This window comes from Bison bison, unplaced genomic scaffold (genome assembly GCF_000754665.1).
Source record: "Bison bison bison isolate TAMUID 2011002044 unplaced genomic scaffold, Bison_UMD1.0 scf7180017864145, whole genome shotgun sequence".
NCBI classification, from domain to species: domain Eukaryota; kingdom Metazoa; phylum Chordata; class Mammalia; order Artiodactyla; family Bovidae; genus Bison; species Bison bison.
Window position 1 is genome coordinate 605,311 of NW_011494717.1, and position 24,472 is coordinate 629,782.

The window sequence follows — 24,472 nt, forward strand, 5'->3', positions numbered from 1 at the left end:
GGGACTCTCCGCGCCTGCGCCCCGCCCCCCCTCCGCCCGCCGGGACTCCGCCCGCGCGTGCGCGCTGCGGGGTTTTCGCGCCACTGGAGTCTAGGAGGCGGGGCCGGAAGTACCCCCTGGGCGGGCAGTGGGGATGTTGGGAGGAGCGCCGGGGCTCTGCGACTGTGGGACGCGCGGAGGGGTCGGGGCGGGTGAGTTGCCTAACTGCAAGCGGGGAGAAAAAAAAACCACCCGGGAACCCCAACGGCGGCTACAGTTCCGCGCATGCGTACAGCGACCGGCTGGGCGCCGCCGCGAAGTGTACAGCCGCGGTCGCGGAAAGGCGGTAGTCACTTCCCGGAAGAGGCGGAGCTGCGTGGCTGAGGCGCCGCATTCAAGTGGTTTCCAGGGAGCCTTCCGGGCCTGAGTGCTAAGCCTCTGAACTCTAGGCTTTGCTTGGCGAGGGAAAAAGGAAGTTTTCGTTTTCTTTCTTCTTTTTTTATTGAGTAGAGGAACATTTAGAAACTTGGAGGCAGCAGTAGTTAGAATCCAGACCAAACTGGTAAATGACAGAAGGGGCGTCTTTCCAAAAACCAAGGAAGCAGGGTTGTCCGGGTAAGTCCCGCGCGGATCTGTGGAGAGACGGCCCCGCCCAGGCCCCTCTACCTGCTCCTTTGCAATCTAGGGGCGATTGCAAGCTGGTTGGAGGCGAGCTCTATGTTCGCGTTCCTATCTCGCCCGCCCCTCCTCCCAGGACACCGCCCGCGGTTCTCTCTGGGTCCAGTAGGACCGCGGCCCGGAACTCCCAGCCGGGCCCCGGCTCTCCGAGCCCGGGGTCTCCCCGCCCCGCGGCTCGCCCCCGCGGGGGAGATGTCCGTCGCCGCTAAGCACAGAGCCGAGGCCCTGGGTCCCAAATGGTCTTGCCCGGGCCCCGTGGGGCAAAGTCCCACGCCAGATGCGAGGCCATCCTGGGCGAGCCTTTCTCGATCACCCTGTGGGCACACTTGGGTGTACCTCCTTTTCGGTGTTAACTCTGAAAATAACTTCCCTCGTAGCAACTACTTTAAGGCTTTGTGGTTGTTTATATATACAGTCTTTCTTTCTCGCCCCCACTCCCACCAGCTCGTGCCTGGTTTACATTGTAAACCCTCTCAATAAACATCGGAACTAAAGAAAGTGTAAATTCCTTGGCTTAGCTTTCAGTACTTTACTTCCCGCTTCTGTCTTTACACAACTCTTCGCGTAACATGCTAATCTAGCTATGTAATCCACTTTCTATACTCCAACACTTTCTTTCTAGATGGAAAAAAGATATTTACCGCTAACTCAGAACACCCCCAAAGAAACTGATGTCAAACTTAGGGTCTCCAATAAAAAAATTCCTACTCCTTTACTTCTAAAGATAATCAAATATATGCTCCTATCCTAGCCCTTGTCATGACACACATATGACATAGTCAAAATAGATGAAAACTCTACAGCCTCTGGCCGAAGTGGTCCTTGTTGGTAAGAGATGGGAAACAGGGTTGGGAGGTCTCTGCTTAGCTGTCGCTTCCTTTAGGAAGCCTTCCTTGATGCCCTACACTAGGTAAGCTGCCTTCTTCAGATCTATATGCTCATCTTCCTCTATCTAGCCTTACTTCAGTGCCTATACTTGTCTCATTGTTGAAATTCCCTTTTTAGCTCATCTAACCACAGTCCTTAAATGCAGGGCTTGATCTTTTTCCCTATTGTATTTCCAGCAGCAAGATAAGTTCTGGTAAATTATAAGCATTTAATAAGTGTTTACTAGTTAAGCCTGGGTTATAGTATGCTTCAAAGTTGAGGCTAAATTCAGATGAAAATAAAACAATAAACATAGCATTAATTAGTGAAATTATGTGGTATATCCTATACAGTATAATCCTGTACTGAAACAAATTTTATACAGTTTACCAAACTTTATATGAAAATACAGTTGTCTACGTGAGAATTGGGAAATTAAAAGTATTTCCTTCTTTATCGTTAAAAAAGATTTCTAATGTTTATGCCTGAAATATGGAGAAGGAAATGGCAGCCCACTCCAGTATTCTTGCCTGGAGAATCTCAGGGACAGAGGAGCCTGATGGGCTGCTGTCTATGGGGTTGCACAGAGTCGGACACGACTGAAACGACTTAGCAGCATGCCTGAAGTAAAACTGGAAAACTTTTAGTTTATTAAAATGTATATTTTTGCATAAATAAAACCATTGACCTCTTTTTGTGTTCTTTAAATTTGATTCATTAGTGGAATTAGCAAGATTCTGTGCTTTTCTCACCTCATTCAGTTTTATAATTAACCAATAAAAGCTTATTAGCTTTTAAGGAAGTTTTAGGAGCATAAACTGATTTATGGGCACCATATGGTTACATCAAAGGATTTGGTTTTGTTTTAATCTGAAGGGGATTCTTAAGCTCTTCTTTAAACTAGAAATCCATGTTTTTTCCACCAAGTGATAATAATCTGAAATAGAGTTTAAATACCAGGCTATCAAAATTGATGATGAGATTCAAAGAATGTCAGAATCTTGTAATTCATCTGTTTTAACACCTCTTATTTTGTAGATGGGTTAAATGTCTTCCCAAGGTTACATATATAGTTAATGTATATCCAAGATCAAAATTCTATGTTTTCTATCCCAAGTCCAATGCTTTTTCACTAAAGCAAATAAATTGAAGCCACTAGTAAGGCTATAAAATTATTTGCTATGGGTTTCTCTGACATTCACATAAGTGTTCTTGCATCATATTAATTCTTAAGAATTAAGAGTATATTAGGAGATTCTTTTTATATAAATACATTGATTGCATGAGCAGATTGATGTCAATGAAGTCATTATGTTATAAAATATGAGTAGAGATTCATCAAATCCTACACCACAAAACATTTCAAATTTCACCCTATTTAAATAAAAGTGGAACATAAAATTATACACAGTTTAGGGTGAGTTTGCTATGTGCTATGTGCAGTGTTTTTAAATTTTACTTAATGCTAAGCTTATTTTCAAGTAACCTTGTATGGTTGATCATGACCTCATGCAGGAACCATCAGTTCTATCTTTAAATGTAGTTGTACTTGGATATCTTAACAATTGTTACATTCTGTCCCTTTTTGGAACTTTAAATGCTTTACAGTCTTACCATAGCTACTTAGTATCACTTCAAAGGCAGAGCTGGTTCCAAGAAAGGGACAAAGAATGAAATGGCTTCTGTGTGTAGCTTCTAATGATTATGTAGGAGTAGGAGGTAATAAAAAGTGGAAGCAGGGAGGCCAGATAGGAGACTGCAGAAAGAACTAAGGGAGTTTTCTTTAGAAATGCAGGTTTAGGGTGTTTTGGAGACAAGGGACTTGTTGATCAAGTTGCTGTTAGTAGAGAGAACAATCAAGAATGACTGCTCGGTTTTTGGCCTAAGCAACTGAGTATTTGGGAATGACTAAGGGTAGCTGCTGGTGATGTTTCTTAGTGCAATATTGCAATTCTATTTTGAAGCTCTGAATTCCTGCTACATTTAATCCGTACTAGGGCTATAAGGGGAGAAGGCAAATGGCACCCTACTCCAGTACTCTTGCCTGGAAAATCCCATGGGCGGAGGAGCCTGGTAGGCTGCAGTCCATGGGGTCGCTAAGAGTCGGACACGACTGAGCGACTTCACTTTCAGTTTTCACTTTCATGCATTGGAGAAGGAAATGGCAACCCACCCCAGTGTTCTTGCCTGGAGAATCCCAGGGACGGGGGAGCCTGGTGGGCTGCCGTCTATGGGGTCACACAGAGTCTGACACGACTGAAGTGACGCATCAGACAGTTTTGAGGAGAGGTGGTGGAATCAAGAATTAGATACCTATTGTCAGTTCAGTTCAGTAGCTCAGTCATGTCCGACTCTGTGACCCCATGGACTACAGCACTCTAGGCTTCCCTGTCCATCACCAACTCCCAGAGCCTGCTCAAACTCATGTCCATATTGTGCATCCATGTAAAGATAAAGTAGGAGATTAGATTTTCTTTATCAATAACTTGGAGAAGGGAATTCCTTGACAGTCCAGTGGTGAGGACTGTGGGCTTCCATTGCAAGGGGCTTGTGTTGGGGAACTAAGATCCCTGTGCAGCCTAACCAAAGAAGGAGTACAGTTTACATTTCAGTCCTATACATAAATGTGTTTGTGTGTACATGACAAACAACACTGCACTATGTGACACCCAACACCCTTCATTCGTTACTATTTATTTATATATGTGCTGCTGCTGCTGTTAAGTTGCTTCAGTCGTGTCCGACTCTGCGACCCCGTAGACGGCAGCCCACCAGGCTCCTCGATCCCTGGGATTCTCCAGGCAAGAATACTGGAGTGCAGTCAACCTATGTAGTGAAAAGTTAGAGCCGTGGTTGGAAGGAGTGAGCTTTAGATCTGGAAGGGCTGGGGAAAAGATGCACCTTGCCTGAGACCAGGTGACTTGTTCTTAGGTGTTCTGCAATAAACCAGAAAGTGTGACTCATCCCTAAAAAAGCCATACTGAAGTCATATTTGATACTCATGCACTCATAAAGTTATAGAACATTGCTTTTTATTGACCACATATTTAATTGAAATATGACTATATCCATATTTCATTACTTAATATTTAGGCAAGACAACCTTGATTCTGGATCTGCTGCAATATCACCCAATTCAATCTGTGGGCCTTGTGAAATAGTACAAGCACTGGAACCACCATTAGCTAATGCTTTCTTCTCTATTTAAATCTATAATACTCCTTCTAAAGTGACATATGAGTAAATGTTTGTGCAGCTCTTCATAAAATGAGTGTACAAAATACTACTTGTGGTAACACTGGCCACATTTAAAATTAAGATTCAGAAAAGCTCAGAGAAGGACAACCATGTTTCCAGCATTTATTTTCTATGCAGTCATGTACAACTTGAGAGCATTTACTTCTACTATGGACTCTGTTAAAGGAGCAGACAATACGGTTACATTTTATTTAGAATGGTTTTACATTATGATGATAGTTTTTTGTCTTAATATGTTTTTGTATCCTTTCTTGTGTTTTTAGAATGAAATAAGGTCATTACTCAGAGGATATCTGTTATATATCTGTCTAGTCCAAGCTATGGTTTTTCCAGTAGTTATGTATGGGTGTGAGAGTTGGACCATAAAGAAAGCTAATTGCCAAAGAATTGATGCTTTTGAACTGTGGTGTTGGAGAAGACTCCTGAGAGTCCCTTGGATTGCAAAGAGATCCAACCAGTCAATCCTAAAGGAAATTGGTCCTGAATATTCTTTGGAAGGACTGAGGCTGAAGCTGAAACTCCTATACTTTGGCCACCTGATGCGAAGAACTGACTCATTGGAAAAGACCCTGATGATGCTAGGATAGATTGAAAGCAGGAGGAGAAGGGGATGACAGAGGATGAGATGGTTGGATGGCATCACCGACTCAATGGACATGAGTTTTGAGTGAGCTCTGGGAGTTGGTGATGAACGGGGAAGCTGGGTGTGCTTCAGTCCATGGGGTCGCAAAGAGTTGAACATGACTGAGTGATTGAACTGAACTGATCTGTTATATAGTCAGACTGAATCTTCAAATGCTACATAACAGTTTTTATCAAATAATAAAGGAAAAGAAAAACAGCTATAGATGTTTAATAAAGGAAAACTTGCGTATAGAAAATACCAAAGCAGGTCACGGTAGCAGAGCTTAAGCCAATTTTTTTTTTAATATCATGTACATAGAAAACAGTTTAACATTAGTTTTTTTTTGAATAGTGAAACTGTGCTGCTGTACTCAGTCGCTTTAGTCATGTCCAACTCTTTTCAACCCCGTGGACTGCAGCCCTCCCTACAGGCTCCTCTGTCCATGGGATTTCCCAGGCAAAAATACTGGAGTGGTTGCTATGCCCTCCTCCAGGGGATTGTCCTGACTCAGGAATCAAACCTGCATCTCTTGCATTGCAGACAGATTCTTTACTGCTAAGGCACCAGGAAAGCCCAAATGGGACTATAGGTCATTTTAAAATATTTTTCTGTAAAAAGATGTTGTATTTTCCCACAATGAACATGTGTGACATAATTTTAAAAGTCGATGCTCCTTTTTTAAAAAATAATTACCTATTCTTCAATTCTTCATTTTCTATCTCCCCTCCACTTGTCCGTCAGAGTTTTCCTTCATTAATCCTGTGTTTTTGTCTTTTGTTCATGTGTTTGCATTCTTCTTCTTTTTGTCTTTTTGTTTTTTCCTGATTATGATAGAGGGCTAGTCCTATTCTCTCTTTAGGTACGTAGATTGAGGAGTGAATTCTCAACAAGACAAATACACATTACCAGATCTTTTGATTTTCTCTGCATTTGTTAGCTCTTATTATTCACTGGAGCAAAGCCAATTACCACCCTTTGGGATGAGGGTAATTTTTCCTTTTATTTTCCAGATTTCATGCAGTATTAATGTGACTATGTGAAAAATTTTATTGTCAGCCACTGCTACAGGCAGTGTGGAAAAGAAGAAAGAATGAAGAGGGACAACCATTGACATTTGGTGACTTTAAATTTTAAAGTAACTTTATTTTTCAGTAATACAGAGAAACATATTGGGTGATATGAGTGGATTTTAAGGACAAATTCAGCATGCTATATTCTGCTAAAACTTTTCAGTTGCTGCATCAGTATTTTTGTAGCCACTAAGTGTATTACCACCATTTTTAATGTTTCAGGTATTCTTGATTCATCCTGAAGAGCTGACCAGTAAAAGAAATGAGAATACTATTTATGAATCACCCCCAACTAGCTCAAAATACAGTCTAAATTTTTGTTCTGAGCTTCTATGTCTTTTAACAATCTTTTGAAAAGTTTGTTTCAAATAACAGATAACCACCAGGATGGGAGTAAATGACTTGTGGCAAATTTTGGAGCCTGTTAAACAACACGTCCACTTGCACAGTCTCAGTGGGAAAACCATTGCAGTTGATCTGAGTCTCTGGGTGTGTGAAGCACAGACAGTCAAAAAAATGATTGGGACAGTCATGAAGCCCCACCTCAGGTAAAGTAAACTTTCTTAAAATATAGATAGGTGATGGCATAAGCAGTGGACGTCTTGGTTTTGTTTCCACTTCATTTGTTTTGTTGTTGCCATTTTGCATTTTGAGATTTTAAAATGTATTAACAAGCCCACATTTGCCATCTCCATACTGTGTGTGTGCATGCTCAGTCAGTCAGTTGTGTCCAACTCTTTGCAACCCTGTGGACTGTAGCCCATCAGGCTCCTCTGGCCCTGGGATTTTCCTGGCAAGAATACTGCAGTAGATTGCCATTTCCTCCTTCAGGAGATCTTCCTGACCCAGGGATTGAACACACGTCTCCTGCATTAACAGGCAGATTCTTTACCACTGAGCCACCTTGTACTGGTGACTCACAAATTTGTACCTCATACCCTTGAAGCTTCAGACTCTTACCTGACTGCCTATTTAACATACCCCCTAGGATGTTTCAGTGACTAAAAGGCAGGAATTTGGGAGCCATTCTTCCCCTGCTTTACCTCTCCCCATATCCAATCCATCTGAAGTCTTGCCAGTCCCCTTTCAGAATATATGTTGCATTCACAAACTTCGCTCCAGAAGCACTACCTCAGTGTATGGCAACGTCTCTTATATGCCCTGTTGAGATGAGGTTTTCACTAGCTTCCCTCCCTCTTATCTTGGCCTCCTCCTCCTCCAAACCATTTCCCACATAGCAATTAGAATAATCATAAATCTCCTTTGCTAAAAAACAAGCAGTGGTTTCTCAGTTCAGTCCACTGAAAATCATAATAAATAAGACATTATTGCATGTAACATTTTTGATACTAGTGTCTTTGCCATTATGTCATTCTGCAATGTTGACTTCTGCTATTCATGCATGATGATTACAGTATCGTTAACTTTTTCTATTTCAGAAATCTATTTTTTCGTATCTCATATTTAACGCTAATGGATGTAAAGCTGGTGTTTGTTATGGAAGGGGAACCCCCGCACCTGAAAGCTGATGTCATCAGTAAGAGGAATCAGGTCCGATATGGACCTTCTGGAAAAACATGGTCTCAGAAAACAGGGAGATCACATTTTAAGTCAGTCTTAAAGGAGGTAAGCATTTGGGCCTGATTCAATAATTCTGATTTGAATTAAAGAGTGTATTTTACTGTAATAAACTTTGTTGGTCAATATCTTTAATACTTACTGTCTTCACTAAAAGGCCAATGTGAATAGAGAAGAGAGTTTATGCTTTGGAGTGAAACTCACCCATGTTCAAGTTCCGATTCTGGCATCTAGAAACGCTAGGGGCAAGATTTTTAAACTATCTTTGCCTCATTTCCTACTCTGTAAAATGAGGGTAGTAGTACTTTACAGGATTATAGTGAAAATTAGAGAAAATCTAAATATATCTAAAGCAACTGGTACATAATTGGGACTTAATATGTTAAATTTTATGAAACCTTCAGCACTTAACAAATTCCCAGAATAGCAGTCTCATTAATTCATACTTTACTCATCCAGGATTAATGATAATTGATAGAATTTGATTTGGCTTCCCTCAGGGCTTTGTAATTATAAAAAGTTATTATTTTAATATATTTATCTGTTAAAAAATATTATATATCTTAAATCTATAATAAGATAAAGTGTGTAAGTAAAACAATAGGAAGCTATAACTATTTTGTATCTTTTTAAATGTGTTTAATTTTTAAAGTTGCCATAATCATACACAAGTAATTTTTTTCTTGGAGTTTTCACTTAACGTAGCATACCCGTATTTCCCTTTTACCATATTCTATTCAGAATTATTACTTGTAATGGTTGCACTTGAAATCATTCCCCATGATTGTATATTGTATATTGTTGGCTTTCAATTCTTCTCTTTTATACATGAAATCGTGAGAAACATTTTTTTGTGAACATAGCTTTTTCTTGTGATTTGAAAATAAAATTACCCAAAGTGGGCTTGATAGACCTAAGTTTAGGAAGGATTTTATAACTCTTGCCAACTACTTCCTTACCAATACAGATATGAGATAAGCAATTTCAGTGCGTCCACAAAATCTTTGGATATTAGGAGTTTTATCTTTGTACTATTTAGTATGCAAAGTCAAAGACATTTTTTGGTTTATAAAGTACATATAAATACATATAATACATAGTTATATGTCATATTCTTTTAATGGTGAGGTTGAACATTAAGTTAGTTTGAGTCCTTCTGTAAGTCATGACCATCATGTCCTTTTTCCGCTTAACCTTTTTGAGGTTTTACTTTTTGTTTTGTTCAATTTCTTTATAGGTTAAGGATATAAACCTTTTATGATATTTGTTTTGAGTTTACATCCCTGTTTTTCTTCTTAAATGTTGGTTAAAAGTTTAATTTCTTTTAAAAGACATTGCATAAATTAATAAGCTTTTTTCCTTCAGAAGTTTTGTCCATTTTTTTTCTATTTTTTATTTTCATGTGATTAAAAAAAGTAATTTTCAATTAGTGATTATTCCATCTTAATGACTATGAATAATTTAAGAAAATACCTGTACTGTATTCTAATTATTATATAATCAGTTCCTAGAAATATCTATGGTTCACATACCGAAGGCATTAAACACCCAGTATAAAGCAAAAAGATATTTGTCTTTTTGAGAAAATGCTTCTATTCTTATTTCTTTATTTCACCATTGTGATGTTCTTAGACATTTTATGTTGGTTCAGTGTTGCCTGCCCATTAATCATTATCATATTTCTCTACAGTCTGTTACTAGGCCTTACGTTCTCCTAATCTACTGCCATTTTTAGTTGCAAGCATGAAAAGCACAAATTAGTCCTCCAAAACAACCTCTGCCCCACATCATGGAGACTTAGGGCAGGGAAAATTCCAGCCAACCTCATCACAAATTCTGTGCTAGCTTTTGAAAAGAGTTAGGAGGACATGCACAACAATCTGGAATAACTTAAACTCTTGTTGTTTTTTATGAAAGGATACTTCTTATCTAGGGGTGAGGAAGAAACAACTATGTTTCAGTTGAGCAGCACCTGTAACAAGTCTGTCTCCCTAAGGTGCCCCTGAGTCCTGAAAAGTACCCCTTTTTTGAGTTGGTACTTTGTCTTTCTGAACCTTGTCCACCTTGGGCAACATCTGGCAGAGGTTTTTTATTACATAATATAACATGTAAACAATCAGTTAAAACAAGAGATACTTATTCTGTCCCTCTGCTGCTGCTGCTGCTAAGTTGCTTCAGTCGTGTCCAACTCTGTGCGCCCCAACAGACGGCAGCCCACCAGGCTCCCCCGTCCCTGGGATTCTCCAGGCAAGAACACTGGAATGGGTTGCTATTTCCTTCTCCAATGCATGAAAATGAAAAGTGAAAGTGGAGTCGCTCAGTCGTGTCCGACTCTTAGTGACCCCATGGACTGAAGCCCACCAAGCTCCTCCGTCCATGGGATTTTCCAGACAAGAGTACTGGAGTGGGGTGCCATTGCCTGTCCCTCTAGAAACAAGTAAATAGCCACTTTCCCTCACCATACCCAGTATTCCCCAATGATAGAATGAGAGTGTGACATATAACAAAAAAGAATGCACTAAGCTGTAAAGCTGAACTATAAGCTACCCAACAGAGTTAAATTTATAACCCAAAGAAAGCTATAGGAGATTATTTATACATCAGCAGATTGATAACAAACATCCTGCACAGACTTGTGACTTCCCTGGAGCACTCCAACAACCGGCCCCTGTGTGGTTTCCCACAATAACAGAGTTTCATTGTACAGGGGAGGTGATAAAAAGTAAACTTTTACATTCTCAAGCCAAAATTGTGTACTTGCAACTTCTTTGAAAGAGCTCATATTGGGTTGGTCATCATGTGAAAAGGATTGCTATAGTTTTACAAATGTAAATGTTAATGTGATTAATTATTATAATTTAAAGATATTTCCAAAATCTTGAGATAACAATGAATAGTGAAAATTGAATATTCATTACTTTAAAAAAATAATTTTTAAATCAATATTTAATTGGATATAGATTATTTTTTAATTGACATCAAAATTTTTAGCTTTTCATTACAGAAAATTTTAAATAAATACAAAAGTAACCCATCACTAATCTTTAAAAATTATCAACTCAAGCAATTTTGTTTCACGTATACTCCCACCCGCTTCCCTACTTCCACAATATTTTGAAGCAAATCCCACACATAATATTGTTTCTCTTAACAGGTCAGTACCTTTCTCTAAAAGATACGGCTCTTAAAAAATAAAAACATGACTCAATACAGTATTTATTAATGTACATAAAAGTTCAGCAATCATTCCTTAATGCTGTAAAGTATTCAGTGTTCACATTTCCAATTATTTCTTAAATATCATAATTTAAAACACACCTAAAAAGCTATTAGTATTTGTAATATAACAGTAAGTTAAACACTGTAAAAAGCAGCAATGCAAATGTTCTTAGATTTGTTGCACCTACTTTTTCTTTTCAGTGTCTTGATATGCTGGAATGCTTAGGAATTCCCTGGGTCCAAGCTGCTGGTGAAGCTGAAGCCATGTGTGCATACCTCAGCGCCAGTGGTTATGTGGATGGCTGCCTCACCAATGATGGAGACGCTTTCCTTTATGGGGCCCAGACTGTTTATAGGAATTTCACTATGAACACCAAGGTATTTTTTCTTTCTCTTTTTCAGCATTTGTTTTAAAAACTAATTTTTTTAAGGGGATTATTAGAAGATAAACTAAAATATATAAAATGCTTACCATAATGCTTGTGTTTTTGTGTGTGTGTGCACATGATCTCGAAGTCTTGTCTGACTCTTTGCAACCCTACGGGCTACAGCCCGCCAGGCTCCTCTGTCCATGGGATTCTCCTTGCAAGAACACTGGAGTCGGTTGCCATTTTCTTCTCCAGGAGATCTTCCCAACCCAGGGATAGGACCGGCATCTCCTGCATTGCAAGGGGGAATTCTTTACCATAATGCTTGGTACACAGCAATTGCTAAATAAAATGCTTACTCATATTAAAAATACCACTACTGCATGGTTCATTCTCTTTTAAACATGGATTTCTCTAAGAACTTGATTTGTTTCACACGGTTTACTTCTAAATCAGTTTCAATTATGTATTATAAAATGTCATGTGATATGTATTGCCTTGAACCAGAATGTTCACTGTTAGTAAGCCTCAGAACACCTCCAAGTATGCAAAGAGAGATATACAAGGATGTTATTAGTAGTTGCAGCATTGTCAATACTTTCAAAAACTTGGCAAACAACCCAAATGTCCATTGATAAGGAATGGCTAAATACAGCCATGGTTTTCATGGAGGCAGGTACTATACATGGGACATATTCATTGTAACTGCTCAAGGTTGAGCAGGGGAGACTGGACATTTGATGTACTGAAGCTAGGAAAACTAAGCCATTTGCCGGAGAATTCTGTTATCTTTCTGAAAATGCTCCCAGTGTCCCCATTGAGAAAAACTGTCTTGGAGTCCATCTAGTATAATAGTAAGAAGTCATTAAGGCCTAGGTGGCTCTAGTAGTAAAGAACTTACCTGCCAATGCAGGAGACATGAGAAATGTGGGTTCAATCCCTGGGTCAGTAAGATACACAGGGAGGAAGGCATGGCAACCCACTCCAGTATTCTTGCCTGGAGAATCTTATGGAGGGAGGAGCCTGGAGGGCTGCAGTCCATAGGGTTGCAAAGGGTCGAACATGACTGAAGCAACTAAGATATCCAAATGTATTAGTGGGCAAGAAATATTGCAAAATAGTATTTTTATATAAGCCTATTTTTACTTTAAATAAGCATTTGTATATATGTGTTAAAGAAAAGAGTTTCTTAGAGGAATATGCGTGGCTGTCAATAATAGTTACTTCAGATGATGTGTTTACAGGGAATGTTTACTTTCTATATACATTTTATGTTTAATTATGTAAGATGAAAATCTACTTTTATAGACACCAAAAAACAAGAAGAAAAAAATGACTATTATAGTTGTTTTTTTAAAGCTATTTTTGAAACTTGATTTTATTTTCAGATGTTAAAATGTTAGGTTATATGAAGATTCTGGTGATCAAGATAATTTTAAACTTCTAGGAATAAATATTTAACGGCAGCTTTGACAGATGCTGTTTTACAATGTTGATTTTGTTTAGTTTTCTGAAGATGAAACTAAATCTGTACTTTCTTCTAGGACCCACATGTTGACTGTTACACAATGTCATCCATCAAGAGTAAACTGGGTTTGAATAGAGATGCTCTGGTTGGGCTGGCAATACTACTTGGCTGTGATTATCTTCCAAAGGTATGCTGAGATTGTATTTATTTAGTATTCATAGTGGCTTTTTCTCGTACCTTACATGGTACATAAATATGAATATAATATGGTATTATATAGTTAAGGACCTAATTTAGATGTGCGTGTAATAAACTATTCAGTAACTAAAATAATCAACATTTCAAGTGACATTAAAATGCTCGCTCACTGTGACACTGAATGTTGTAAATGAGAATAGAATCATAACTGGTACTACAGCTTGAATCTCAGTATTCTATTACTGTAAGAGATTCATATGCACATTTGACTGTCCTTTTAGAGAAATAGGAGCTACTCTTTTCTTGTCTCATGCCAATATTAGTTTCTATCACTGTTTGTCTGTGTTCTGGTTTTGAATCTCCATAGTAACTTTTTAACTGTACACATGCTCCATGTTATTGTTACTGTTGCTAGGCAACATGATTATTGGGCTAAGTCATTCATCCATCTATGCCTCTTAGCACTGCATTGAGCTTTGCTCATGAAAGCCTTTTTATATCTTAAGATAACAATACATACTCAGTGACAGGTATAATAGGTGAGGGATGAATTAAGAATTAAAATGATAACCCCATTCATAAATATGATATTTAAAAATACAAAATGATTTATATTGTAGCTCCTACTATTTTTATAAAGTCCCATTATTATGTCCCTGCTGATCATCTTTGTATCCTTTTTAAATCCTTCATTATACTATAGACTGTATACCTAAGAGAAGTCTAAAGAGAGATGACATGTATTTTTTTTCACTAGGCCATAGAAGAGGGAAAAAATAAATAGGATAGTAAAATTATTAATTCTGATTTCTAATCTGTGTCACCAGTGACTAAATAGAGAAATCAATAATTTTTTTAACAAGAAAAGAAAACAGGAGGAAAAAAAGCTGTTAAATAACACAAAAAAATAATTATTATAGTTCTCATTCTGAAATAGAAGATTCCTATTTCATATGTAATTGTATCATAACTAAAGTCTGGAAACAACCCAGTGTTGAATATAAGAAAAAATTTGCAAACTTGAACTCACAAAAACCAGTTTCAGTTTCACTGGAAACAACCCAGTGTTGAATATAAGAAAAAATTTGCAAACTTGAACTCACAAAAACCACTAATAAATAGTGGTATTTATTATATTATAGACTAGCCTTGCCTATTTTGATTTTTTATATCTTTGCAACCAAAACTGCTATCTATTTATATCATTGTACTTAATGATCTTTTAGACACTGCTATAATAACATAATTTGCTGAAAAAATTTTGGAAAAAAATTTAATATGTAACTAAATGCTAATACAGGAAGGGTCATATGCAAAATATCTAGTAACTGGTTTACTAAAGACATAGGCTGTAGAAATGGAACGAGCTTCTGGCACCCTCTGTTGTGCCATGTGTAACCCTAATCCTCAGTATAGGTGGGTTGGGAAGGGAACTCACATTAGGGTGAAGACTCCTTTGCCAGCAGGCACTCAGGATATGTGGGCAGTGACTGTTTACTAACCAGTTTGGAAGTATTTTAACTCTGATATGTGTATCCTGATACATATTGACTAAAGAGTGGCATTGCTTACAAAGACATATTAATAAACTTTTATAGGAACTAGAAGACTCAATCTAAACCAGAAATTATCATGTGAATATACTTTTATTTATATATATATAGAGATGTATGTGTGTATGTGTGTATATATATATATAGTATTGGAAATTAAATGTTTGTTTTAATTTTCTTAAGTTACTAATTTCAGGAATTAACTTGGAATTCTCCTTTGTTCTATTGGATGTCTCGGTCTTTCAATATTAAATGTTTCATATAGTCAAAGAACATGCCTTTTCCTGATTATAAATATTGCATCATTAGGTTAAGTTAAAATATTATCAAAATAATGAACATAGAAAATGAAATGCTGTTCATCTAAAATGCTGTTCCTCCCTCTCCTAAAATAAACTGTAAGTGCTTTTGTATGTAACCTTCTGACTTTTTTGGTTACATAAGTTAACACTGTAATTGCTATTTAACCTACAAATCTAAGCCACACCATATTCTCTTCTGCAGTTTTCATTTACACCTAACAATGCGTCTTGCACACGGAGAGTTACCTTCTTCTCTGAGCTGCACAGTCATCATCTTTCAATCTGTTCTCTAGTGATTAACATTTGAATTTCTTTTCCCACTTTCTGAAAGGGAGTCCCTGGAGTTGGAAAAGAGCAAGCATTAAAACTGATAAAGATTTTGAAAGGGCAAAGTTTACTTCAAAGGTAACTAAATATTATTTTTGCTTATGACATTAGTCTTCTAGTCTTGTTGAATTTAATAGTGTGTAAAATAAGTATTGGGCTTTCCAAAAAAGGGTTTTGTATTTTTAAGCTGATCTATATTTTCATTGACAATCACTTATTTATTCTGGCATTTTCCAAAGAAAGTTGAAAAGAACATGTCCTAAGCCATGCTTTGTATAGTCAATATTATTAGCTCACTACAAACACAAGTAGGAAGATGTCACATTTGTTTATTTATAACCATGGATGTTTGCCATAAGCTATCTTAGACTATTTTATCAACAAGTAAAGATAAACCAATATAATTTTATATTTAAAATTGTTTTATATAAATACTTCAATACTGTAATTTCCTATAAATGAAATGTCTGACATGTTGCAAATATTTAATTAGTAACACTTGGTCAAAAGTTTTACTTCACTACCCTTTGTTCTGTATTCACAAATTATAATGAATTTAGACTATATGATTTGAGGATTCAGGCTTCTCTGGTAGTTCAGAAGGTAAAGAATCTACCTGTGATGCAGTAGAGCTAGATCTGATCCCTGAGTCTGGAAAATTCTCCTGGAGAAGGAAATGGCAACCCACTGTAGTATTCTTGCCTGGAGAACCCTATGGACAGAGGAGCCTGGCAGGCTATAGTCAATGGGGTTGCAAAGAGTGGGACATGACTGAGCAACTAACACTTTCACTTCATTTGAGGATTCAGGAAAATTAAGATAAGAATATACTGAAGTTTGCAAACTGTGCTGTTTTGTTTTGAGCTTTCAAAACGAATCTATCAATTATATTTCCTTGATGAGGGCAATGTTTTATAAAAAATGAATATTGATGATAATAAAGCATAGAATGAATAGAAGGAAAGGAACCAGGACACTGAGACAGTTAAAATAATCTTGGCCTCCAGTAGGTATGAGATAGTGAGTAAATGAAAAGAAGCATCAAGTGGTAGAAATGAAGATTGGAATGACCATGAGTAAGATTTCAGATATTCATGCTCTTTCCTAAGATGCCTCTCTTTCCACTGTAAGGCTAATGATAGATCTAAGACTTTAATAAACTCATTATTAACATCAGCGATTACTGTTTTCCAAAGCAGGAAAGCAAAGGTGTACTTTGGCATGGGGATGAGTTAAGGAACGATTTGGGAATTGTGAAGAATAAAAAAGGAAAAGCAAACAAATATGACTCTTGGCTAACTATAAATCGTTCTTATTGAGACAGTTTCAGCAAAGGCGAACTTTTGGCAATATTTTATGTTTGTCTTCACAGTTGAAAATAATGAGATTATATTTTCTTGTAATAATCCGTCATTCTAATTTTTATTAGTTTAGACTAACCTTCCCCTGAGTTTTAAATTTTTTTATGTTTTTATGTTCCCAGGCTAGGACAGCAACTTTACTGCCAAAGGGAAAGTAAGTAGGCAAGTGGAAAGGAGCAGAATAGCCTGACCTTTGAGAACATGGCAGTTTGGTGACCTTAGTATTTGTTTGTTGTTTTTTTTTTTAACCATTTTCTTTTGAAGGTTTAATCAGTGGAGTGAAAAATCTTGTTACTCTAATTCACAACCAGTACTCGTTAACAAACTGGCTCATTGCTCTGTGTGTTCCCATCCAGGTAAGCGGACATAAGGAATGATATCTCTAGAACACTGCTGTCAAGCTACCTATGTTTAGTATATACCTATGTTTCATCTCTATTCCTTTGGTATTTTTTACTTACCTACCTTCCTTACCAGATTGGGAACCCGCAGTGTCAGGAGTTGTGTCACATAGATACAGTAGACACTCAGTAAATACTTACAGAATGAAGTAATGTCATATCAATGATAGATATAGGATAACTGTAGCTTCAAACTGCATTATCAAATTATTTCAGTGTTAAAATTATGTTTTCAATGTAGAAATCCATTTTAAGAAAAAATTGTACTCATAAATCTTAGGGGAAAATGGAAGTGAAACCCCTTGTTTTTATATCAGTAATTTGTTTATATTTATATGGTGTATTTTTATTGTGTGTGAAGATAGTGACTTAACATTAATTTCTAATACATGTTCACTGTTACTGAAAATAGCCTGGATTCTCTTCATTAGTCTTGATTGAAAAAAATGATCTCCCTGGAAATTCCCTGGCAGTCCAGTTGCTAATACTCCGCGGTTTCACTGCCAAAGGCCCGGGTTCAATCCCTGATCAGGGAACTAATAAATAGATTAAAAAAACCCATCTCTCTCTTTGCAATGTAAGAATTATCTTAAAAAAAAAAAAAAAGGTGTTTCTGACATATACTGGGTCAAAAAAGCCTTTTGCTCTCAGGAGAGATTAGAAGATCATGTTAGCTCATCTTTTAAAAGAAATTCTGCTCTATCTATTTTTCTTAATATATTTTCATTGGTATTTAAGAATTATAGATGATAGCATGGAAGAAATAGATGTGTTTATAGATAAGATGCCATTCTACAGGCTGTTTGTTTTTTTTTTGATGCCTTATGAATGATGGTTTTAGGTCATATCACTTATATAAGCTCTCATATATTCTCAAGACAGTGCTGAAGGTAGTCATGCTTTCCTTTTAATGGCCACTAGGGCCCAACATCCAGGCCACAACCAGAATTTGTTTATGTTCCAAGCTTAGTTTAAAAACAGCTATATAGATAACTGAGAGCTAGCCACTAGCAGAGGTAATAACTGCTGTATTCCTTTCATATTCCTATTTTTTAAAATTCCAAGAATTATTCTATTGACTAAATAATTTTTTACCAACAGTATCCTTCTTGTGTGTAACTACCACACACTGCACAGTCTTCTATTGATTACTCCAAATGTACAGTTTCATATTACAAATTAACACTTTCAGATAGAAGAGTAATTTACAAAAAAATAGTGTCAGTGATGGTAACAGCTAAGGACTTAGTTTATCCTAAGAATTACTATTGTGTTTATTACTCTATTAAAATGTATTGAAACCCTTCTATATGCTAGGTGTTATGCTAGGCAGTGTTTGTTTTTGAAAATTTAGGTAAGGCAAAGAAAAAATGTATATAGAAGATAATTCTAAAAGGCAGTGAAAATTGTACTTTTTGTGTCTCCGTAAAGGTTCATCTAAGGATCATGAACGTAATGGATGCAAATTATGTCAAACTGATCGATGCTGTGAACCACATGATTATGAATACCGTTGTCCTTGTGAATGGCACCGTACAGAACATGAGAGGCAATTGAATGCTGTAGAAAACAATATTAAGAAGTAAGGTTATATTTTTGTACTCAGTGTTTTCTGCTGTGTGACCTATTTATATACCTTTGGTTGAATTATTTCCACATAACTTCCCCTCATGTGTAGATTAATGTTTCACAAAATCCCTTTCTTGATTCTGTTCAAAAGTTTGGCCATCTTATAAGATAGTAATTTAATAATATTTCAGTGAGAAGGTTGATAACTGGTATACTATGCAAGGACACTTTTCAGAAAAGGAGATTAGAGGTGATAATTTTCAGTTCAGTTCAGTCGCTCAGTTGTGTCCGACTCTTTGCAACCCCATGAACCGCAGCATGCCAGACCTCCCTGTCCAACTCCCAGAGTCCACCCAAGCCCATGTCCATTGAGTCGGTGATGCCATCCAGCCATCTCATCCTCTGTCGTCCCCTTCTCCTCCTGCTCTCAGTCTTTCCCAGCATCAGGGTCTTTTCAAATGAGTCAGCTCTTTGCATCAGGTGGCCAAAGTATTGGAGTTTCAGCTTCAACATCAGTCCTTCCAATGAACACCCAGGACTGATTTCCTTTAGGATGGACTGGTTGGATCTCCTTGCAGTCCAAGGGATTCTCAAGAGTCTTCTACAACACCACAGTTCAAAAGCATCAATTTTTCAGCACTCAGCTTTCTTTATAGTCAAACTTTCACATCCATACATGATTTTAAAGTCTATCTAAAATTGCCTGATTATATTAATAACCTGTATATAACTTATTTTCAGAAAAGCTTGCAGTTGTGAGGGATTCCCATTCCATGAGGTAATGAGTAATAATTCAACTATGTATTTATCTCAGAAGGTTTTTATAAAAGTTTGAATGTTCCATGCTTACTTTCTCTTCTCTTGCTAGGTTACTCAAGAATTCCTTCTGAACAAGGATAAATTGGTGAAGGCAGTCAGGTACCAAAGACCTGATTTATTATTGTTTCAGGTATTTGAAAATAAACTCTTACTTTACAGTGTAAAGTTGGATACTAGAAAGATAAGAAGAGGTAATCACTTTGATTGCTCTGGGAGGAGGTTTGAAGTAGATAGCTATTGAATGCATGTATATTTTGCAGGCATTTATATCTACTTTTCATTCCTTTGTCACACAGTAGCTATATATTGCAAACTGTAAGACAAATCACAGTTATGCTGTTCTTTACAAGACACCTTAAAGGCCATGTGTAGATGTGTTGTATTCAGGACTGTGTTGAGGGAGAGATGCTAATAACTGGAGAATGTAAAGGTCAAGCATATTGTTACGGAAAACAGTACAGTTTATAAGCACATTGACCTAAATTTAAATTCAGACAGTCTGTCACTTACCATGTAACCCTGGATATGTGTTTTCCTCAAAATTAGAAACAAGATTACCTATCTTGTGAAGTCACTTTGAGGATTTAATGAGACTATTTGTATTAACCCTTAGTACAGTAAGTAGAAAAACAGTCACTCAATAAACTGTAACTGCTTATTGCTTAGCTCTACCAACCACAGTAATAATAATGGCAACCAACATTTATTGAACATTTAAAATTTGATATCATATTTAACACATTGCGTGTAATCTTCCCTAACTTCATAATCCGTGTGCTGGATTGTATTTTACAGAGAGAAAACATGAGGCTGAAAGAGGTTAAGTAATTTACCCAACATCTAGGAAATATGCTGGCATTCAGACCCAGAACCCTCACAGTGAAATCATTGTGCAATATTGCCTCCTTAGGAGGCTCACTGCTTATGGGAATCTTCTTGTTGACACAACTTTAATATTAGTTATCTCTTATGGAAAAGTTAAGATCACCTGAGAGTGCTATTTGTTCACCAAGAGATAGTGAAGTCTTATTATATTTTTTATTACATTTACAGAGATTTACTCTTGAAAAAATGGAGTGGCCCAATCACTATGCATGTGAGAAATTGTTGACACTGTTGACCCACTATGACATGACAGAAAGGAAGCTCGGTCGAAGGAACTCTAATCAACTGCAGCCGATTCGGTAATATAAAGAATTGTATGGACAACTCCCTATGTTTTCATTGGAACATCTTATGATCTAAAGTATTCTTCTTAATGTCTTTAATACTAGGATATATCAATATATCTCTTTGTTTTAGAAGAATGGAGGAAAGGTCTGCTGGAATATTAAAAGCTTGTTCAGGGGTTAGTGTTAAGATAACATAGTAAGTTAATGCTTTGATACTTTTCAGCCTCAAGCATGTAGTAATAATAGACTGTTAAAGAAATATAAAAAGTTGTGCTGTGCTAAGTTGCTTCAGTTGTCTCTGACTCTGTGTGATCCTACGGACTTTAGCCCCCCAGGCTTCTCTGTCCATGGGATTCTTTGGGCAAGAATACTGGAATAGGTTACTGTGCCCTCCTCCGTGGGGTCTTCCCAACCCAGGGACCTGTGTCTCTTATGTCTAACCTGCAGTGGCAGGTGGGTTCTTTACCACTATTGCCACCTGGGAGGCCCCTATAAAAAGTTGTAGCTAGGCTTAACTAGGTAATTATCTCAGTGTCAGTGGACCAGAAAGGGAACAGAAATGTAAGTGGAAGGGCTGAAACTGAGAATTGGTGACTCTCAGTGAAGGGTATATGATTATTCATTTTACTATTGAAACTTTTCTTAATGTTTGAAAATTTTCAAAATAAAAAGTTTTGGGAAAGTATTAAAAAAGATAAGTTCCAAAGGAGTCACAATCCATTAGCATACATCTTTGATGACAATAGTAGACGTCAGAATAATGGAGTAATATTTCAAAGCTTTGACTAAAAATAATTGGCAACCAAGACATCATTAAAATTATTCACTGGCTGGCAAGACACTTGCAGACATATGAAGATTAAAAGTTTGCCACTCACAGACCCTCGTTAAAAGCACTGCTAAAAGTTGACTTCAGCAAGAAGGAAAATGAACTTGGGGGAAATTGAGGATAATAACAAACAGTGGTCAGCTATAGAAATTGAAAAAATATATTTAGCTAATTTAATAAATTGAATGGAAAAAATATGTATATACATATCTTTATAATGCTTGATAATATAAGAAAATTATAATAAACTGACACTCCCAAAGTATGCATGTAAATAGTTAAGGATAATCACTAAAACATGAGAAATACCACTTCTATCTTTAAAACCAGTACATAAAATAGGAATGTAAAACTCCAACCAAAAGAATTATAGGAAGGTGGAAAGGTAAAATAACAAAGATGAGCTTAGTAACCAGAACCGCAAATAAGATGTATGAATAAATCCAACTATGTCAGTAATCATAATGAATGTAAGTGGATTAAACTCATATATTAAGACATTATATTAGATGAGTAAACAAAATTTAGCAATATTCTGCTTTATAGGGCACGTGCAGAATAAAACTATATTAAGTTTGAAAATAAAACAGTTTTAAAAGATTTGGGAGAATGACATTGAAACATGTAAAATATCATGTAAGAAACGAGTTGCCAGTCCGGGGTTCGATGCACAATACTGGATGCTTGGGGCTAGTGCACTGGGACGACCCAGAGGGATGGTATGGGGAGGGAGGAGGGAGGAGGGTTCAGGATGGGGAACACATGTATACCTGTGGTGGATTCATTTTGATATTTGGCAAAACTAATACAATTATGTAAAGTTTAAAAATAAAATTTAAAAAAAAAAAAGATTTACCAAGGCAAAAATTTACCAAAGTGATGTAGCAAAGTTAATAGAAGCAAAATAGACTTTAAAACAAAAATTGTTATTATGTAAAAGAGGAACACTGAATAATAATGACAGGAAAATCTGATAAGATCTAACAATTATAAACACTATCTTTTAAATAAGCAAATCAGAAATAACTACTCAGTAGTTCCCCACAGAATCTTTAGAATATTATTAAAACAATAAAAATTAGTGGGCATTGAGTTATTCAGTCAACAAATTGAAGATTTCCAAATAACTCGTGCAATTAGATCCCATTAGATGTGTGGTTTTTTTTTTTTTTTTCCAGAATCGTTAAAAATCGAATCAGAAATGGAGTTCATTGTTTTGAAATAGAATGGGAAAAGCCTGGTATGTACATACTGTAAGCAAAATTTATAACATTTAGTCATGTATGTTTAGCAGATATCAAATGTAAAACGTGTATATAAAAAAGAAATGAATCACATACACCAGTGTACCTGTGCTATATGTAACTCATAATAAATTTTAAATGTCTTAAATTGATATTCCTTTTGTAGTTAATGTTTACAAAAACAATATGGAAATGGTTTTGATGTCTATTTCTAAAGAAAATACTACTACAAATAGTCTGGTCATTGGATTTCACTGTATAGTCAGTTCTCAAGAAATGAAGGTTGCTGATAGCACCTGTGGTGCTTCCTTTCCTTTTTTCCTTTCTTCCTTTCCTTCCTTTCCTTCCTTTTCTTTCTTTATTGTATTTAGTTTTCATGGGAATTTATAGTGTCAAAGGACTCTTTATTTTCTGTAGACAGAAATACAGTGAGCTCTGAATTAGCTCCAAAACTGAAGGCAGGGGAAGAACTGAGCACTTAAAATGGAAAATAATCCCAAATTCATTTCTGTTTGGCTTTGAAATTGGATTGTATGACTACATGTGACTGAGTGAGAGAATAGATTTGTCAATAAGTTCTAGTTGATGAACGATAAAGAATTACATAAGCTGTTCAAGGGAATAATAAAAAAGTAGCTAAAGAATTTTGAAAACCGTGTAGAAACAGTTTCACCTACTAGAGTGTATTTTCAGCAAAGACAATGCCATTAACCCAGTTTGGCCATGCATCTCTTCTATCTAGAACTCAGGGTTAGGTGCCCACTTTCACTTATCCTTGTTGGAGTTAATCCCTTAAGGAGAAAATGTACCCCAGGTTGCTTTAAGAAATACTCTTAAGTTCCCTTGTTTCCATTGTTTCTACTTCGGACACATTAACTTACATTTCTTGATAGTTTGGCTTCTTATGTAGTTTTGCCCTCATATAGGATAAACAGAAGAATCTAGTGTACTGTTTATGTATCTCATTGTAAATGTACACATTAGCATTCTCATTTTTGTTTATTGACATGAGTTATTATTATTCTTGTGAGTCCAAGTAAGCCTGGGTATTTCCTTGAGAGACTGATAATCTTTGAAACTCAATCTGGAAAATGGTAATAGTTTTGATGACCTTTCAATTCTGTTCTTTTCAGAAGCTACTGCTAAAGAAAGCCAATGTTAAAGTTTTAGGAAATTGTCTGTTTTCATTCTTTATCTGGAATTTTACATTTATGATACTGAATTAAAACTGACTAACCTTTACATTTAAGGGACTAGATCTGATAGAGTGCCTGATGAACTATGGACTGAGGTTCATGACATTGTATAGGAGACAGGGATCAAGACCATCCCCATAGAAAAGAAATGCAAAAAAACAAAATGGCTGTCTGGGGAGGCCTTATAAATAGCTGTGAAAAGAAGAGAAGCGAAAAGCAAAGGAGAAAAGGAAAGATATAAGCATCTGAATGCAGAGTTCCAAACAATAGCAAGAAGAGATAAGAAAGCCTTCCTCAGTGATCAATGCAAAGAAATAGAGGAAAACAACAGAATGGGAAAGACTAGAGATCTCTTCAAGAAAATTAGAGATACCAAGGGAACAGTTCATGC

At 36.6% G+C, this 24,472-nt stretch overlaps 1 protein-coding gene across 3 annotated transcripts in view; it reads left to right on the top strand.

Moving 5' to 3' along the window:
* Nucleotides 1–38: 38 nt before the first annotated feature.
* The window catches only part of GEN1 (GEN1 Holliday junction 5' flap endonuclease), a 29,102-nt gene continuing 4,668 nt past the window's right edge, over nucleotides 39–24,472 (top strand). Inside the window, exons 1-12 of one of the 3 annotated variants that reach the window (XM_010840509.1) lie at nucleotides 39–594; nucleotides 6,836–7,025; nucleotides 7,917–8,103; nucleotides 11,476–11,652; nucleotides 13,187–13,297; nucleotides 15,495–15,568; nucleotides 17,116–17,207; nucleotides 18,684–18,834; nucleotides 19,563–19,599; nucleotides 19,690–19,770; nucleotides 20,694–20,824; nucleotides 22,820–22,881. In XM_010840509.1, the coding sequence (XP_010838811.1) occupies nucleotides 6,865–7,025; nucleotides 7,917–8,103; nucleotides 11,476–11,652; nucleotides 13,187–13,297; nucleotides 15,495–15,568; nucleotides 17,116–17,207; nucleotides 18,684–18,834; nucleotides 19,563–19,599; nucleotides 19,690–19,770; nucleotides 20,694–20,824; nucleotides 22,820–22,881 (1,264 nt within the window). In that variant the 5' untranslated portion in view covers nucleotides 39–594; nucleotides 6,836–6,864. Of the gene's footprint in view, nucleotides 595–5,979; nucleotides 6,525–6,835; nucleotides 7,026–7,916; nucleotides 8,104–11,475; nucleotides 11,653–13,186; nucleotides 13,298–15,494; nucleotides 15,569–17,115; nucleotides 17,208–18,683; nucleotides 18,835–19,562; nucleotides 19,600–19,689; nucleotides 19,771–20,693; nucleotides 20,825–22,819; nucleotides 22,882–24,472 lie in introns of those variants that run through there. The other 2 variants (XM_010840508.1, XM_010840510.1) reach the window with 2 other exon arrangements.